General features: G+C 34.2%; 2 protein-coding genes across 3 annotated transcripts in view; one reads left to right on the top strand and one right to left on the bottom strand.

Moving 5' to 3' along the window:
* Window positions 1-20,353, top strand: part of LOC111416008 (diacyl glycerol kinase 1) — a 193,001-nt gene that overhangs the window by 79,726 nt on the left and 92,922 nt on the right. For both annotated transcript variants that reach the window (XM_071197369.1, XM_071197368.1), the window contains exon 3: window positions 4,857-4,933. In XM_071197369.1, the coding sequence (XP_071053470.1) occupies window positions 4,857-4,933 (77 nt within the window). The remainder of the gene's footprint in view (window positions 1-4,856; window positions 4,934-20,353) is intronic.
* Window positions 5,032-5,977, bottom strand: LOC111421225 (short spindle 7). The gene is made up of 3 exons (XM_023054363.2): window positions 5,502-5,977; window positions 5,339-5,447; window positions 5,032-5,288 (listed from the first exon to the last, which is right to left on the bottom strand). The coding sequence occupies exons 1-3, from the start codon at window positions 5,593-5,595 to the stop codon at window positions 5,183-5,185; spliced, it is 309 nt and encodes a 102-aa protein (XP_022910131.1). The 5' UTR covers window positions 5,596-5,977; the 3' UTR covers window positions 5,032-5,182.

The following is a 20,353-nucleotide window of genomic DNA, read 5'->3' as shown; positions in this document are numbered from 1 at the left end:
TATGGTATTAACAGACTACTTCCATGACGCGTGTTGTAGATATGTAGATCTTCCTTCTTTGGCTATTAAAAAATAAAATATAAATAACTATTAAAAAATGTTCTATTTTTACCAGCAAAAACGTGATAAAGATAGTTTTTCTTCAAACGTCACTAAATGACAACTTTGTTGGCGTGTTTGCTCGCGGTAGAAGTAAGTCATTGTTGCATAACGACGGTTGCTAAGATCAACATAGCAAAAAAGTACTTCAGCGTTACGGCGCTAAAGTAAATTGCACTTTAGCGCCATAACGCTGAAAAATATTTCACTTTAGTGCCGTATTGGAAAAGATTTTTTTTGCTTCACGGACATTAAGTAAAGATTTTAAAAATTAATAAAAAATGAAACTAACCTTTTAATAGTTTTCTTTCTTATTTTTATCTCAAATTAATATCACATAAAAAAAACTAAACAAATTAAAGAACAAAACAAATAATTATCTGTTATATTTTAAATTTTAATACACACAAAAAAATTAACACATTTTAAACTTTTTATGAACAAATAAACCATTAAGTGACAATTGATCTCCTGAATAATTCTTCAAACATACAGTGTCATAATAGTGCAAAAAAGTTAATTTAATATTTTTATCTACAACTATTGAATTATTATCTATTCGTTATACATTTGATTTTTGACGGGTAATGACACCCATTACTCATGACTGACAAAGTGTTGAATAATGAAGCCATTATTCCACAGTTCTGACACGGCCTACTAATCAAAAAAATAAAATATTAACAGAAATGACAGCTTTCTTATATTGAGGTTATGTCTGAAATGTCTACCAAGTTTATTTTTTTTCCTTTTTTTGATTTTTTTTTTCAAAATTAAATAGTTGTAGATAAAGTATAGTATTCAACTTGCGTATAATGGATGTTACCCACTCAGATTAACTTCATCTTCGTGGGTAACAGCCGCCATTATACGCTTGTTGAATAATATACTATTATCTACGACTGCTTGGATAAGTCATCATTACCGCACTCATTTGAGGTGATTTGAGTTACGTAATGAAATTCATTACCGCACTGGTTTCATTACGTAACGCATTTTTAGCCTAATCAGAACAGACTTAATTTATTGAAACGAGCAACAATACAAAAGGAAAAGTGCTATCTACTTACAGAGAAACAATACTATTTATTATAAACATTATTTGTTATGTTTTTACATTTCGAAACACTTATTCCAGATGAGTAAACATGTTGTTGAAACTGACAATTCAAAGTTGTCAACAATCATTTCAAAATATTTTTATAAATGTCAAATAGACTTTTTTAAAGAAATTGATTTTTTAGTAATTTTTAGCAGTCGTAAATAAAATGCTGTATATCACACGTGGGCTAGAGACAATACACTTAGAAACACAAGCAAGAAATTCAAATATAAAGAAAAGTAGTTACAATGTTTTTACCAAGTTAATACAGAATTAAAGTGGTTCGCAACTAAACAATATCGCGCAACACGAAATCTTTAAACGAACGCAATGACAGCCCAAATAGAGAAACATGGTTGAAGCTCTGGTTGTAAGTATTAAGAACCTGTATGATTGGCGAATTAGAATAAGTATTCGTATTAGATGTGCGCAAACGAAAAATGCTATCACGATAGACGGCGTACATGGGACTCCACACCACAGAACCATAGCTTAATACACTGTTTACAAATGCCATATAAAGGGACTTTATACAGGTAACATTGGTGAAATTTCTGCTTATTCTGATAACGAATCCCAAGTTACGTACTGCTTTTTTCACCATAAGGTCAATATGAAAGTGGAATCGCAGTTTGGAATCAAGAGTAATACCAAGATCCTTCACTCTGTCAGTGGACGCAATAGCTCTGCCGTTAAAACTGTAATAAAAGTTAACCGGATATCGTTTCCATGTAAACGTAATTTTTTAACATTTGTCGTAATTGAGATGAAGTTTGTTGACGAGACAGTAGTCATGCAAACGGTCAAGGTCTTCCTGAAGCCGCAGACAGTCGAGACTTGATGTTATATTTGTAAATATTTTATTATCATCTGCATACAGCAGGAATTTGGAAAACTTAAAGCAGGAAGCAATATCATTAATATAAATTAAAAATAATATTGGTCCAAGATGGCTGCCTTGAGGCACACCGGAAGAGATGGACTTATAACCGGATAGAAAGCTACCAACCTTGACTGCCTGACTTCTATCTGATAAATATGATATAATCCAGTGAACAATGCCATTTGGGATGTTAAAGGAAGAGAGTTTTTGAACAAGGTTGATCAATCTTGTCGAAAGCTTTAGAATAATCTGTGTAAATAGCATCGACTTGAGAATTTTCATTTAGGGCAGAATGAATAAAATTAACGTAGGATACCAAATTAGTCTCAGTCGATCGTCCGGGCAAGAAACCGTGTTGTTCATGAATAAAAGAGTGAGTAATCGACTGGCTAAAGTATTCCTGGACAATTTTCTCAAAAACCTTGGGAATAGCCGAGAGAATAGAAATTGGGCGGTAATTTGAAACTAACTGCTTGTCGCCGGATTTAAAAATTGGGACGACGAACAATTATCTTTGAACAATTCCCTAATCTAAGGTTCGACAAAAATTCCTTCTTTTATTTTAGCGTCACTAATTTAGGAAACTTTTCTTTCAAGTACATAGTTCTGTGGTGGGCTCGACAAGAGGAGGGTGTAAAACATTTTTATTCCCAGGAGTTTGGTCAGTCTTTCTTGCGGTAATGATTGTTTCGATCTCTGCTGTCCGACTCACATAGAAAGCAACAATACTTTGTAAAACCCAGCTGCATTCCGAGAAGTAATGCAATGACTTTGAAATCACCACATAGTTTAAATGAAAATTGATTATAAAGAATTTTTTCTAGTACCAATTTCATGTTTTCGTAAATTTTCTTTCATAGTGAAAGCATATGCTACTGAAATAGAGGGTAATCTATTTCCATTTTGCAAGAGTACAGCTTTTAAACTGGTTTTTGACGAGTCTATAACCAAGCGCTAATCTTGTGGTTGAAATTCAATTTCTAGCAAGTTTATGACCGAAGTAATATCATTGCAATACACTAAATTTTCTTCTTGTGAGTAGAATTTTTTTAGTTCTTCGTCACGGCTACGAAAAAGACACACCTTAGTATCGGGATGAAGCAAATTCCATTCTTTCAATCTGGATCCTAATACTTCAGACTGCTTTTTTTGACAATTTTAAGTCACGAACCAGATCAAGCACATAGGTTGCCTCATGAATTTCATCTTCAATTGCACTACATGAAGGTAAATCGATGACAACATTTGCTGCGTCATTTGTCTGATTTGGCATTGTAGGTACAGGTAAATCAGCACTATGATGAAGTGGTCGTGATGCAGAATGTACATTTGCATATTTCACAGTATGTGTTGATGCCATATTCATTCAATTTATATTAGTCAAGCAAAAGTAGCAATCAGATACGTGATCTACAGGCTCTGTCCAAATCACCAAAAGACATATATTGCGTTCCTTTTATCCAACCTGTAAGATTCTTTACGCATGTTGTACAGCATTTATGAGGTGCCCAATAGTTATCTTGATGAGCCACAGAGAAACCAAAATATACACGAGAACTGCTTCACCAGTTCAATGAAATTTCATACGCAGTAAAAACTGTTGGGATGATTACTTCACTTCCTTTGCATGTTGAGAAACTAACAACGATTATCTTATGTATTCTAAACTCACAATTTGAAACTGTTTTAAGGGATAACTTGTGTCACCCACCAAATTTGTCTATTGTGAGTCTATACTTTATGCGAACACCAACAAGTCAAGAGTACCAAGTTCAATCTGAGGTGCATGGATACGGGGCTAGGGTTAGGCACAACTTTAGGCCGAAATGCTGCCGTTTGAATATGTCACAAAGGGGACCGGAATTCACATCCCAGCAGTTGTTCAATCGATTGTCACTTGACACCCGATGTTTCTCAAATGCAGCTCTGAAAAAACGCCTTAAGGCTTTTTTGGTTTGCAATGCATCCTAGTGTTCAGGACTTTTTAAATGTAGAATGTGTTATTTAATTGTCAATGTTAAGGCACGGATAAGCGTAGAAAAAAGGTTAAGTGTGTAATGTTAATTATTTTCTTCCTTTTGTTTTTTGTAAATGACTGACGAGTAAGAGAATTGGTCATTCTTAGAAACACAATAAAGTTATTATTATTATGAAATAGGATTGAAAAGAAGTAAAATTATTATGTACATAACTTCATTTCAATATTAGTGTTATAACTTTGGAGAGAACCAAACTTTCTACGATTTATTCGCCATTATTTTAACCACATTATTTTAAATTTTTGCCAAACATTGAAATTAATTCAAAAAAAATTAGATCCTTTTCAATTTCAAGGTGGAATTTATTGTTGTTTTCTGGATCACATCCAGACGAGAAAGTCGCAATTCAAAATTTATTATTTTTAAAGTCGAGAAACGTTTTTATCTTTACAGCTATAAAACGTCTAAATTTAAATTACAATTCATATTTTCTTTAGAATTATAATATGATTTATTAGCGATCGTTACATTCTTTTAAATGTTTCAAAACTCGTTGTAAACTTAAATAAAGCAGATTCTAGTTAAATTCAAGATTTATTTATTTTCATTAACCTAATTAACTTAAAAGTTCAAGGGGTGGTGTTAATAAAACGGGAAAGGTTTAAACCCCTCTGAAATCTTCCTGAAACCCACGTAAACTCTTCCGGTACGAACATTTCAGGATTATTTAAATCTCCAGTCAATATTTGCAATGAAACTTAAGAAATTAACTTTTATATTTACGTTTTTTCAGATTCCACAAAAAAGCTGCAAGATGTTCTGGTGGAATTTTGCGGAACAGGCCCACCGTATAAACACAATCCAGATGGGGTAAGTCGTGAAATATATCTGGGTGGGTTTCAAGTTGTACGATAATGACTTTTGCAAACTCGTCTTATTACCAAAGAGTTTTCTTCTTCTTCTCTTTTCCGTATCTCTCGGCAGCAGAGCGAGAACTCCCTGCAAACTATTCGTCGTTATAATTACGACGAATTTCGAATTCGTTTTTAACAACCCCCACCAACTAAGGTAATTACAAAAATCTGCTATAAGTCAATGTTTTGTGTTTAAGAGGAAAATTTATTCTTTAGCAACGCATTCCATTAATGGGCAACAATTTGGATAAGGTTTATCAAGATCACCAGGTCTTATTTTGCAATTTTTACCACCACTAATTGTAGCACATCTTAAAAAGAGATTGTAAACGTTGATTTTATTGTAATGAACGAAATTTACCCGCTTATTCTATAAGTTGGAGGTGTACAAAATAGTTCAGAACAAGGATAATCTAACGCTTTAATTTCTCCAGGGGCTAACTCAACTCCGTTTACTTTACAACCAGTTCCTTTAAAACGAGCCAAAAAAAATCATAAACAACCAAATTAATTAAAATCTTTACCGGAATAATCATCAGGATTTTTTCCAATACTCGTCCAACAAAAATTAACTTCAAATGAAACATAAACGATAATCAAAAATAAAAGAAATCTCATCCTTTCCTTAATCAACTTGAGAAATTCTTGATGTTTCTCAAAATCTTTTCTGTCAATGAACACAGAACAGTTTACATTCGCCAAGGTAACGAAAGTTTTATTTACAAAAAAAAGCGTAACTCGTATAATTTTTATTTAACAGGTGTTAATCTCGGTCGTCCTGTAATTTACGAACATTTAAATAAACAAGTTGTCGCGTGCGATTTAAATAAATCGAACGCGAAAAACGATTTATACAACATCGAAAAAAAGTTCTTTTACATTTTCTTAATCTAATAATCGCGAAATAACGCGTACCGAACCGGCCGTGGTAGTAAACTCAAAAATAACGTTAGCGCGGACTTCATCAAAGCAGAAAACGAGCAACATGTACCGCGTTGTTTTCGTTTCCTTTACTTTGGTGTGTATTTTTGTGCTTTATGAGTTTTGTGACGCTCAACCAAAAAAGTTTTTTTTTTTCTTTCAAAAGTTGCTTTCGCAATTTCACTGAAAAAATAACAAACTGAAATCCTACAAAGCGAATTAGTTCTTTTTATACAATTTGCGTAATTAATAAATAATTAAATCGTATTTTTACGATTTTTTAACACCATCAAAAAATGATATTTGCTTTCATTATCATTGCGTGGAAATTAAAATTTTATTTTTAGTTAAGATATAAGTGTGTTCAGAGTATGTAAAGTTTGCTTAAATAAAGTAGATGTATTCATTAAAGAAGATTTCGTGGTAGTTTCTATAACAGAGAGCCTTTTGAGCAAATTCTGCTACAATTACCTTCAAGGCAATCCGATTGCTGCTAAAAGCCACTCCAAGTACCATCTTCGATCAGATACCAATATATTTCCATACTTTCGAAGCAGCAGAAAATAATAATAATACTTTTATTCACCCATTAATAATAAAAAGAAAGAAAACAATCAGTAATAACAATAAAATAATTTAAAAAAAGTAATAATAAATTCTAAATACACTCAGTTCCAAAAAAAGTGACGCACTTGATTTTTGACCTAATTTTAATATCTTATATTTTTTAAACCAGTGGGCCGCTTTTTATTATTTTTTTATTTCTTGGTAGCCAATTTCTTTCAAAATTGTCAAAGACACTGTTAGTTTCAATAAAAAGTTTAAAGCTTTTAAGTTTTAAATAGTTTAAAAGCTTTTAAGTTAAAGCTGGTAGTGGAAAAACTGGAACCATGTTTTTTTCCTAATTTTTGACTCACCCTGTGTATTAATCAAGTAATGGTATAGAAAGTGCTTACACCCTATATGAAAGACGTTTCTTTTATGAGCAGTTTCTTTTTTTATTCATTAATTTATCTCTAAAATTGTCCGAATTGAAGCTTTGTTGTTGTAACCTTACTTATCAAACAGATTTATGAAGTATGATCACATTGTCAAACAATTGACGTTGCCACAGCAATTAATTTGTCGTTGTGTCATTAATTAACTACAAAAAAGTTTTGTAGTGATTAAAATTACATGAAATGCCTCAAATAAATCCAGAACAAGTAGCAAGATTAGTTGCTTTAGTCCCGTTACTACCAAACCAATGCTATCTGTCAGTTAAGCTATCTATAAGATACAGTTTATCTCGTAGATAACAGGGTCGTGCGTACTACCACCTCCATTTATCTCATAGTTAAGAAATCTTTGAGATAACCAAGGAATCTAGGGATTTTTTGGTCTATTATATTAAATTGTCAGCTCTATGTGGTCAAAAAAGCTACTATTAGGTATTTTGACGATATTCTAACCTGTTCTAACCTTAAAATTAAAATTTGGAAATGGAGACTGAGAAGAGGCGACGAACCACCAATTTCATCAAAGAAGAATGCGAACTCCTTGAATTTGTTATCAAACATAAAAACGTAAACGTAATAGAAAACAAAAAAAGTGATGCAGTTACATGACAAGGAAAGCAAAAAATATGTATATCTCGTATTATTGTATGTTAAAATGTGATGGTAAACAATAATGGCACAACTAACATGATGAACGACAGAAGATGCCAATTGTACACTCACTCCTACAAAATCTGCTATGGATAGCAACATGTTACTCATTGCATAAAACCGAAGAGTCAGCAACAAACGGTTTGAAGGAGGTACAGCATTATTACTAAAATTTTGATGAATTTTACATTAAATAATAGCAATCAACAAATTACTTACGTCATGGATGAAGGTTATATTACATCTTCTATTTGATTCAAAAGGCGATGAAAACTTTTTTTCGAGAGACGAAATCTCATTTATCGTCATAAATTCAATATCTGAATGAATATTTAAATGGTCAACTCTACTCCTTATTATCCTTTCACTTCCTATAGGAAATAATTCATTGATTTCTTCAAAAATTTGTTCTTCATCTCCAATATCGAAGACAGAGGCAGCGCTACTGGGGGGGTGCAAGGGGTGCACTGCACCCGGGCTCTGCCTAAAAGGGGGCGCCGGCGCCTTTTTTAATATTTTCTCCAACAATATCTTATCTTTCTTTTGCAGTATTTAGACCTGTCAGCAGTAGCTAGTCTTCAGAAAGCAGTATTTAGTCTCCACAAAGCAATTTTAGTCTTTAGAAAGCAGTATTTAGTGTTCCAGACGCTGTATTTAGACCTGTCTTCAGTATCTAGTCTAAGCAGTATTTAGTCTTCTAGAAGCAGTATCTAGTCTTCTGCCAAAGTTATGTATGTTTTCTCCAAAATATTTTATCTTTCTTTTGCAGTATTTAGACCTGTTAGCAGTATCTAATTTTCAGAAAGCAGTATTTAGTCTTCTAGAAGCAGTATCTAGTCTTCTGCCAAAGTTATGTATGTTTTCTCCAAAATATTTTATCTTTCTTTTGCAGTATTTAGACCTGTTAGCAGTATCTAGTCTTCAGAAAGCAGTATTTAGTCTTCTAGAAGCAGTATCTAGTCTTCTGCCAAAGTTATGTATGTTTTCTCCAAAATATTTTATCTTTCTTTTGCAGTATTTAGACCTGTTAGCAGTATCTAGTCTTCAGAAAGCAGTATTTAGTCTCCACAAAGCAATTTTAGTCTTTAGAAAGTAGTATTTAGTGTTTCAGATGCTGTATTTAGACCTGTCGGCAGTATCATCTAGTCTTCAGAAAGCAGTATTTAATCTTCCAGAGCAGTATCTAGTCTTCAGAAAGCAGTATTTAGTTTTTTAGAAGCATTAGATCTTTTTCTTGGGAGCCTCTTGTTATCTATATGGATCTTCTACCACCCGGTACCTCATTTCTGCAGCTATTACTTTGCTTTTGTGCTTATTGGCAAAGTTTCCGTATTGGTGATTTCCTGTCCTGTGCAATAACAAGACAAGTCTATTGGTTTATTGTTCATATTCTTCGCATTCTTTTATTGAACACATAACTATTGACATGAAAAATCATGTTTGGTTTATAATCAATATTTTGTTTTCTCTGAACAGTAATTTCAGACTTCATGTGGACTTTGAACAATGTAATTCCTGTTTTTTGCTGAAATCTAGTTTACAACTATTGCAATTTCAGACTTTTTCTTGCAAATTAATCTTCTGACCAGAGTATTCCCGACTATTCCCTTAAGTTTGGTTTTTCACCAGTATAAATAATTCTTAAATTTTTGCTGAAGTATGGATTATGATTATTCCAGTCTTTCTTAAGTTTATTTATATTTCTTTGATTATATATATTATGCATTTTTTAAATTAAAATGAATTTTTAATTTTTGTCCCGCATTTTGGGCGCTCCCTCCCCGCATTCCGCCCAAAATGCTTGGGGGGGGGCACTCCGGTTCCCGCACCCTGGCGCTTCATTTGCTAGCGCCGGCACTGATCGAAGAAATTATCCATGATGATTTTATCTAATGTTAATTATTAATAGTTTTTTATTTAAGTTTGTATTACTTTTCTTGTTTTAACCGAAATAGTAAAGCGGTCGAATTTTATACGTCAGTATAAATTCTATTTGAGGTTAGGTATCCGCAGTTATCCCTTAGATAGCAACTTATCCGACACCCAATCCACGGGTTACAGATATTTCAAAAGTTATCCGTTGGATAGCGGTATCTATAAGATAAATACAGTGGTAGTAACCAATGTTTAAGCTATCCGATAGATAACGCTATCAGAGACTTTAACTATGAGTGGTAGTAGGAATGCCTCACAGAAATAGCAGATGCGTTAGTGGAAGAATGGGATCGTATACCAATGGAAACGATAAGAAACCTGATTTCCAGTATGCCGCTTAGATTAGAAACTCTTAGAGTTGCTAGGGGAGGCAATACACGGTATTAAGCAATTATCCCAGTTTATAATTTAGTGTTTAATAAAACTTTTTTAAAAATTCGTATCAGTTTATTTCACTAGAAAACTGTTTTTCCATAAATTCAGAAAGTTGGCAATATGCAAGGTTTCAACAAAAAAGCTTCAATTCGGAAAATTTTAGAGATAAATTAATGAATAAAAAAACAAAATGCTCATAAAAGAAACGTCTTTCATATAGGACGTAAGCACTTTCTATACCATTACATGATTAATACACAGGGTGAGTCAAAAATTAGGAAAAAAACATGGTTCCAGTTTTTCCACTACCATCCAGGAGTCGTTGAAAAAATGTCTGCCTTTTTAATTTTTTTTTAAAGACAAAGGAATTGGCTACCAAGAAATAAAAAAATAATAAAAATCGGCCCACTGGTTTAAAAATTATAAGATATTAAAATTAGGTCAAAAATCAAGTGCATCACTTTTTTTGGAACTGAGAATTCACGGTAAAATTATATTATATGTATTATTCACGATCCTATTCGCGGTAAAAGCATCAACACAGGGTCCATATACCGGCGCACAGTAGTTAAACAGTGACAAAATCAAACACTGACAAAGCATTTTCTTCATAGCAATACTGAGTATATAAAACCTTCAAGTTACAGAAGGCAAGACCAATTATTTTAGATATATAAGAGGGATATCTGAAGGAATTGTTCATCAATAGCCCAAGATTTTTAGCTCCATTAACAAAAGGAATTGAAAGATTAACTTGAAGGATTTAACTTTAAAGAATGAACAACCGAAAATGTATTCAAACTACTTAAGTCTTCATTAATCTTTGCCATAGCAGCAATCAATTCTTCTCGGGCAAGATGCAAATATACTTGTGTGTCATCCGCATACATTTGTATCTGACAATTTTTAACACATTTAGGCATAAAAGCAGTGTATATGCAAAATAATAAAGGTCCTAAAATGGAGCCCTGCGGTACACCTCTAGTTATATTCATAAAGTCTGAAACCTCACCTCCCACTCGCACCAACTGTCGCCGATTCTGAAGATAAGATTGCATGAAACCTAAAAAATCATTACTACAACCTATATTGCGCAATATAGCTAACAAAATAGAATGGCTGACAGTGTCAAAAGCCTTACTAAAGTCCAAAAGCACTAATATAGTGAATTTATTATCATCCCTAGCCCTTATTATATCATCAGTAACATTTAATAAGGTAGTGGCACAACTGCGACCAGGCATAAAGCCCGACTGTCCAGGCAGAATGTTATATTTATTTAAAAATTCTCTAAGCTGCTTATTAACAATTTTTTCTAAGACTTTACTCAACGTTGGTAGTATACTTATAGGACGCAGATCTTTAAACTCAGTAGGCGAGGTCACCTTAGCTAAAGGCAGTACAATCGCAATGCAACTATTTATAATATGAGTAATATGAGGTAGCAGTTAAGGAACCACCAGTTTCAACATAGAAACAGATACCCGATCATAACCATAAGCCCCACTCTTAATGGCAAAAATGAAATCCCTGACCGTCTCCTGCTCAACAACTCGCAACTCAAATGGAGAGTTACTCCCATTTAGTGAAGTAGACGAATAAAATTTAATTATCACTACTGTCCGGGATACCATTAATAAAAAATTGATTTATTAAATTGGCATCTTTTAAATGAGACGGAATATCAGTGTTTTTATTAGGAACCACATGCACTTTTTTAAACGTTTTCCACAAGGGTTTACTACCAGAGTGTGTTCGTAAATATTCAAAATAAGCCTTCTTTTCATTATGAATCGCGAGAGTAGTGTAGTTCCTTAACTGCTTATAGTATTGCCAGTGAGCGTCCAATTTAGTACGTTTATATCTAAATTTAGCCTTATCTCTAAGTCGTTGTAGCAGTTTAACAGTGTCAGTCAACCATGGCATTTTCGGTTTACTAGCCTTTATAGTTTTCACAGGTGCAAATACATCGAATAAAAGAAGAATATATGTATTAAAAAATTCAACCTTATCATCCACAGACTCTATACGGAAGATATTGCCGAAAGGAATGCTTTCCAGCACAGTAATAAAATCGTTGTAATTAAAAGAAGAGAAGTCTCAACAAGTGAACCACATCGGCTTATGATTATGTTTTTGAATAGCACACTTACAAAAGACCAACTCGTGGTCAGATATTTCCAAATGAAGCACCCCGCTTTAAAGTTTCAACTTTAAAATATAAAACTTAAAAGCTTTAACTTAAAAGCTTTTAAACTATTTAAAACTTAAAAGCTTTAAACTTTTTATTGAAACTAACAGTGTCTTTGACAATTTTCTCCATATTGTTTCTACTTCTGCTGCTTTTATTGTTTGTATATGTTTTGTTGTATATGTTTTTTATGATGTATTCATTCCAGATGATTTTATAGTAGTTTCTATAACAGAGAGCGTTTTGAGCAAATGCTGCTATAATTACCTTCAAGGTACTCCGATTGGTTCTAAAAGTCACTCCAAGTACCATCTTCGATCAGATAACCAGCCATATATTTCCATACTTTCGAAGCAACAGAAAGAATCAAATATATTTGAAGTTCTGTATGGGTGCTAACAAGATTCTTTCCGTAATCGCTACACAAGCACTTGCAAAGACCACGTCGTTCAAAAAGTGCTCTTGTATCTACCAGGTACTCCAAAGTGATAGTATCAGTCTCAATTTTAAAATGAACGGTTGATGTCCTGATGCGTAGACAACTCCGATATGATCCTACATCTCTGTAGAATTGTAATCTGCCATAATCCATAAACGTTGTCATAATGAAAAGAAAGACTTCTGAAGACTTCTTCTATGGCTCTACAACCCAAGTCAAGCCTTCGCCTACCGTAGCTTTTACCTCCCTTAACCTTTGCATCCACTCTCCCTGACAAACAACATCTATCCCAATTTAAACGTTTATCATCAAATACATAAAAATTGTATGAAGACAGCTCCGTATAAAGTGGCTGCATTAAATCCATTGCGGAGTTAATTAAAGCTTACTTCCTAACTTTATTTAATATACACAAACTTAAAATTCAGAATTAAATGGATTCTCCATGTTGACTTTTGTTGGCCATAACGTTTCCTGGTTTGATAACTTAGTGCAAAAGTACAAACATATAAAGTCTACATCATTTCTGCATCGGCTGCTCATTACCGAGTTAAGTTACAAAGTTAAGTTTACTCTAAAGTTACGTTGCTTACTAACAAGTTTTGGAATCGTACATTTCCACTTTCTTATTCACTGAGGTGTAAAATTTTCGGACAAGCTGGGTATGTTCTTACAAAAGCACATATTCTGTATGCTAGATTATTGCTCATTGCGTCTTCTCGTGTTTCCATGGTTTTCTCATCTTCATCCCTGCATTCGTGTTAATTTCCACATCAGCCTTTATATTCTGATGGATTCCGAGAGGTTGACATCGTTGAAAAGCTGATATATCTCGCTGTTGATTGTAAGTCATGTCATCTGAATAGAGTTGGGACCATCCAACTATTTCAGTCTATCGTGAAAAGATCTGTTAGCTGATTGTTTCTTCACACCTTTACTTTAGTTTTCTCCATCGTAGCTTTTATGAACCGTATTAGGGTGGCAGATCTTTTCTGTTTCAATGAATTATTCAATTCGGGTCAGTACATTTCAGAATTGAGTGTTGTCTTGTCTGGTAGAAGCTAAAAAACGAATCCTTTGAAATCCCACCGAACAGATAGCATCATCTTTTTTTGGTGAATATCGACTATCGGAGTTCTTTGAGCCTCTTTTTTACTCCATGTAGTACTACATATATAAGTTTACTCAGAGGAAGTACTATACGTAACAGTACATAAGTTGTATATACCACTTTTCTCGGTAGGTTCATTTCTTCAAAGAATACGTTGTAAAACGTATTCTTTATTTTATTCCTGATGTTTGAGAAGCAAATCATAGACGTCAACGTGATGGCACAATTTCTTTACTTCTTAAGAACATGAGGAAACCATCATGAACGGTAGAATTCGATAAAGTTAATCCATTATTTTGTTTTCATCAGCATTAACTGGCTTTCCAGGAGATGGTGCATCTTCAACATTAAACTTGCCGGATTGAAATTTTACAAGGCAGTTTTGGCACTGGCGTTTTATCAATATATCTTCTCTATACACATCGGATAAGTTCTGCTTGAACACCACTTTTATCCTTCATATACTTCACGTCATCGCGAGCCTTTCTCAATACCTTTTTTATTATCTATCAACATCATTAATATCTCACAATATCATATGATATTGTGTGATATCCCAACATACGGTGTGTTAATTAATTATCGTACGCGACGTCATCATTGCAAGTATGCAACCAATATCGCAGTATTTTTATTGCAATACCCGATTTACGCATGATGCGTATTGCGCTGTGATGTTGGTTGCATACTTGCAATGATGACGTCGGGTACGATAATTAATTAACACACTGTATATGGGATCCCTTTATATTGTCCCGGACAATTTTCAACACTATCGTGGCCTCCTCCATCATCTATTAATATTTTTCCTAATATCACTCATTATCATCCCTCATACATCTCAACATCATTGCAGATATCTTTCAAAGTCTTTAAACCCCTTTGTTCCCTTAACATTCTCCCTGATATAACTTGGAGATCGTTTGAGTTTCTATTTTTAGCTAAAATTTTGACGCAGTTAAGAATTGTTTGGACACTTCGTTAGTTTCAAAATCCTACATTTTTCGTTTTCAGATTGAAGTGCGACTAAGACGCTTAAGAAAAAATGTTGATTAAAAAAACTTTTGATATTTCTCTTTAAGATAGAGTGTAAAAACGAATTTAAACTCGTATAAATCCAAACGATGTTTGGTTAACTTTAGATTTAACCTGGAAAATTTCCATTTAAAACCTTAAATGGACTAGAAATGTGATAGGAACTTCGATTTAATCTGTGAAATTGGAGATAAAAGTTTTTATCAAGACATCCGATATCTAGAGAACTTTACATTACTTTTAATAAAAAAAAATTTATTGAATCTTGATTTAATTTGGTTTTAAATTTAAAACGTCAAAAAAAAAAGAAGAAGAATTTTTAACCCAATTATTATCAATCCAATTAATCTTTTTTACGTTACCCTATTTTCCACGATCCTTTTATCCCCTTATCTTTTAGAAAAATGCATCTGACATCCTTTTTGTATCCTCATTCTTTTTATTCCCTCTTTTCATTTTTTCTCTTTCATTCTGTTCGTTTAACCGTCCGAAACGAACACAAAACGAGGGTAAAAAGTAAAAATGTTCGCGTAGATCAATAAGAATTGCTTTAGATTTCCTGAGCTTATTTCCATTAATCTCAAATGCGGTGGAAATGTGATAGGAAATTCCTCCTTTAAAATCGGGAAATTAAAGATAATGTTAACCCATTTACATCATTCGGAAGAAATAATAGAGTTGCCCATATCATCAATCTTTTTTAATTATGTACGGGTAAATAAATTATAATTATAATTCGAGGACAGAAAAGAATATCACAACAAGATAACGAACCTTTTGGATGCTGCAACCTACAAGAAAATCAAGAAGATAATAATAATATATATCTTTGTTGCCCAACAAAGTACCAATTACAGGACAATATTATACTATATAGAAATACAAACTTACATTAACACATGAATCGATTAAACACTAAGCAAAAACATTGTAATCGTCTCTCAGGTTTACAAGTCTGCACATTTTCTGCAGCAGAGCGGTAGCCTGCACGTTGGTTCTACTACTCTTGAAATAGAAGACAGCTCTATCGGGTATCGTGGCTGGGTACACTGAAGTTGATGCAAGAGAGTTACAATCCGCCTCACCACTCATCAGCCTTATAATAAATATAACGTCGAGATCATCGCTTTGATTGTTAAGCAAAGAAAAATGGTGACGTTGCAACAAAGATTGGTAATCAGTGCCACGAACAGGATAAGCTCCATCCACGCGAAAGGAAAGGATCTTTAAAAACCTTTTTTGAATTCTCTTCAATAGAAGACGATGCGAGATATAATGCGGTGACCATGTAACAGAACCATACTCCAGTTTCTGCAGAAAACGTCCGAAAAAGCGATATGTATACTGCAGAATCCGTGAATAAACGTAAAGTACGGAGCACAAAGCCTAGCATCCTTGCAGCACAAGAAGCGATATCCTTTATGTGCGGTACAAACGATAGTCTGCTATCAAAAGTTACTCCCAGATCTCTGACAGAAGAGAAGACAACTTAAGCAGGGTGATTGTAGGATGAAGGGATAGGAGTAGTTTTACATGTAAAAGTGATAGCATTACACTTTTCCACATTAATCCTGAGTTGATTACGATTGCACCATTCTCCGTTTGCCATTCATGATCCGACTCATCATCCGAGGTCATAGGGCGAAATATCTTAAGATCATCAGCATAGGGCAATACACCAGACTTAAATTTGTTTAATAAGTCGTTAATAAATATTACAAACAGTAGTGAACCCAAGTTAGAACCCTGCGGGACAGCAGATCGTGCAATAAACTCCACCGAAGCAAAGCCATTATAAAATACATAATGAGATAAAAACTACCGCAATTCCAGCTAAGTCGACTGATATCATTTTCACATTAGGGTGTTCGTTCAAAATGACATCAAATGTTTGGTTATCCACCTGTATCGTCATCTGACTTGGAAAAGACATACATCTACCAAGCGATTTCAACTAGTAATGTTATAGGTATAGGAAAATGTACTGGGTTATGAATAGAAACTGTTTGGGAATACGGACATCAGTTATGGGGCACCTTCAGCGAATCAAACATCTCACAGATACGGCGATTTCAATATAAACTTCTCCGACAAATATGTATGCATTTTACATCAATACTTAAATATACTTACTGTAAAGGAAACAGTTGCCTAGCGAATTTCCAAGTACCTGCTAAGCCCTGAAGTCTACCCAAACCGACTTGCAAAAAGTACGCCTGAACCTATTACTTCAGTTTTTTAATGGTTATTAAAAGACTAAAGCGAAAGGATCTCTAATACTTATCCTTGACGAGATGAAAAACCTATCAATCGCATTTTACGCATTTTGTGCAATCAATCAAAAGTATGATCGTTATATCCCTAGGATATCCTAAGTTTCGATGAGGATGGTCTACGCAAGAAACTCATTCCGGAAGGTTTACCGAAGCATATTCCAGGGCTTGTCATATTTTAGTTGGAAGGAAGAATACTACCAGCAATGTGAAGTGGTAGCCATGGAATCACCTTTGTTACCGGTAATCACCAATTCCTACATGGAGATGATTAAAGAAGAAGCGTTAAGGAAGAATCCGTGGAAATCAAAGGTATGGTTTCATTACGTGAGTGGGTGACACCTTTGTGATTTGGCAGCATGGTAAAAAGCTAGTTTTAGCAGGTTGTTGTATATTTTTATTGAACTAAAACAAGACCAACAACTAGAAACATTCGAGTTTAGCCGTGCGTCTCTCAAGGCTGCTAAACCCGCCTGTTTCTAGTTCTAGGTTCAGTATTAGTTGTATTGGAAGTGTTAGCAACAGTTTTAGTTGTTATTTCGCGATAGGTATACTTTTATTCAATAACATTAAGTGCTGTAGCTGCTAAAAAAGCTCACAAATTTCTACAATTATTCTATCTAACAAAGAAAACATCCATCTCAATGATCCGTCTCTGATTTTCAAAAGACAAGTTGGCATCTCTGGTTCCGGCATCAAAAATGTGCCTTCTCGTTACGTGCCACTGAGGTTCCATAGAAATGCCAAGTTCTTCACACACCTTTTTTTGCATAACTTTTAGCGACATCTGCCCATTCCTCTCGTTTTTCTATCAGTGCCATCTGCAAAGCATTTACTTTCTGAGCGCACAATCTTATATCAGGTCACTTCGTTTGTAAATATTTTTGTGCATCATTCACTTCATGTAGCCTCGGTTGCCTCCATGCAAAGACTCCATCGTAATTAGCAAAGATTCTGAATCCGTTCTTGTGTTTAAGCTTTCACCCAAAGCAACGAGAATGTCTTTGTAAGGAGCGATTCAAAAAAGAAATCAAAATGTCTAAAAAGCAGCAACTAAAAATAATGCTGTGGAATTCCAATGCCCTTCGACAGTATCAAAACACACTACCAATAATACTTAAAGAAAACAATATTGATATATGGCATATATGCCTTATCTTCGAAACTCACTTTACACTAGAATCGTATATAAACATCAACCATTACAATATTTATCACACAATTCACCCGAGTAATGCGGCTCGAGGTGGAAATGCAATTATTATTAAAAGGAATGTTGACCACTATTTGAGCAATACAATTAGTAGTGAACAACACAAAACTACAGTGGTAAAAGTTCAAACTGCTAATGGCTTAATATCTGTAGGAGCAACGTACATACGACCGAGACATAATCTCAAAAGAGAAGATTATCAGGAAATTGTACTACATCTTGACAACAAATTTTTATTTGGAGGAGACTTTAATGCAAAACATATGTCTTGAGGTTCTAGCTTGACAAATACAAAAGAAAGAGAACTGAACCATGCAATAGAGGCCCTAAATTGTGAGGTACTCTCCACTGGGAAGCCGACTTACTGGCAACAGATAGAAGTAAAATTCCGGACCTGCTTGATTTTTTTATTACGAAAAATATATCGCTTAACTTCGTAAACATAGAAGAAGAGTTAGGGCTGGACTCAGATCACTCCCCAGTAATTATTAGTCTAAAGTATGTAATAAAGAACCCTTTTTATCGCAGCTTATTTTTCGTAATATGCGGAATTTGAAATCCCATAATGAATTTAAGAACATCTCTGTGTCGAATGATCGTACTCCTTTCTAGGTTGATCTTTATAGGAGGGCGAGGACTGAATTAAAAACAAGAACTGAGTCTGGCGAAAAGGATTTGATACTAAAGTACATCCGTGGCATTCCCTCAATTGTCAAGGCTTCGGAAAACTGATTTTGCCCAACAAAATGTATCAATCTGTTAATGTATACTATCAAAATGTTAATGGTCTTGGTACAAAACGCGTGAATTTTATGTTAATTGTTCTGATTGTACCTATGATTTGATTGCTCTATCGGAAACTAATTTAAATTCGGATCTTGGATCTAATGAATTATTCGTGGATAAGTACAGAGTCGTACGAGCTGATCGTAAGTTTGATTTGGTTGGAAATAACAGAGGTGGTGGAGTTACCGCAACCTGATTTACTATGTTTCTTGGACGCCCTAGAACATAAAGTTTTGAATTATCCTGTCCTTATCCTTGGTGATTTTAATTTGCCTGAATGTATTAAGGCACCTGGTATGTCAACCAAATGTGGAAAAACGGAGTTATTTCGTAACTTTTGTGATTTTTTGGACCTTCGCCAACTCAATCATGTACTGAACTGTGACAATCGTCTATTGGATTTGGTTCTGACAAATACTGACCATCAGTTTGATCTTGTTTATGATGATTGTTCCTTCGTCTACGAGGATCAGTACCATCCTGCCTTAGATATTACAATGAATTTACTGACGGCAAATGATGGTTTGCCGAACTTTCCGTCTTTGGGTGGTCGATATAATTTTCGAAGAGCCAACTTTCCTGGCATGTATGATAAACTACTTTACACGGATTGGTCTTTTCTAAATGTGGAGGTTAATGCGGATGATGCTTTGCGAGCTTTTTATAAAAAGTTGTATGAGATTTTGGATTTATTTGTACCCTATTTGGTACACCCCAGAAATTAAGCGGCTATTAAAGTTGAAAGAGTATTATAGGAGGAAGTGGAGGAGAAACGGAATATAAAAGACTGAGATGTTTGACTAAACAGAAAATCTCTGATGCGTATACTTCCTTTACTATTAGTGCTGAACAATCGCTTAGTTCCGATCCCCGTAACTTTTGGAATTATATAAGACAGAAAACAATCACCTCTCGACTTCCTGGAAAAATAATGCGTGATAAGTCCACCTACACTGACCCTGAAAAAATAGTTAATGCTTTTGCAGATCCATTCTCTGGAGTATATTCTGGTGTCTCTGCTTATAACATGGTTGATGTACACTCTACGTATCCTCCAGTATTTGTTGCCGATGTCACCGAAGAAGAGGTTCTTCATTTCCTAAAAAGGTTACCTAATAAATTTACTGCTGGTGATGATGATCTTCCTGCATTTTTCAATTGTTGATTGCTGTGCAGTTTTTGCAGTTCCGCTTCATTTAATAATTAACCTATCCTTAAGCACTTGCTCGTTTCCTAAACTTTGGAAGCGCTCACGCATTGTTCCTGTACTCTAGCATGGCGAACGTACCAACATTACTGATTATCCACCAATATCGTTATTGTCCAATTTCGCTAAGGTATTTGAACAGATTATTTACAGGATGATTTATCCACAGGTTCAGTCATTTGTGTCACCATATCAACATGGGTTTATCAAGCGTCGTTCGACCATTACCAACCTCGCGGTG

Source organism: Onthophagus taurus, chromosome 7, assembly GCF_036711975.1.
Source record: "Onthophagus taurus isolate NC chromosome 7, IU_Otau_3.0, whole genome shotgun sequence".
Taxonomy (NCBI): domain Eukaryota; kingdom Metazoa; phylum Arthropoda; class Insecta; order Coleoptera; family Scarabaeidae; genus Onthophagus; species Onthophagus taurus.
The sequence above is the reverse complement of the archived record's forward strand: the minus strand, read 5'-3'. Positions and strand labels throughout refer to the sequence as shown.

Bases quoted from the DNA above. Each gene is read 5' to 3' on its own strand.
- LOC111421225 (XM_023054363.2), bottom strand. From the start codon at position 5,595: ATGAGATTTCTTTTATTTTTGATTATCGTTTATGTTTCATTTGAAGTT. The intron at 5,448-5,501 runs GTAAAGATTTTA...CTCGTTTTAAAG, and splicing joins AAATCCTGATGATTATTCCG to GAACTGGTTGTAAAGTAAAC. The intron at 5,289-5,338 runs GTAAATTTCGTT...TCTCTTTTTAAG, and splicing joins CCAACTTATAGAATAAGCGG to ATGTGCTACAATTAGTGGTG.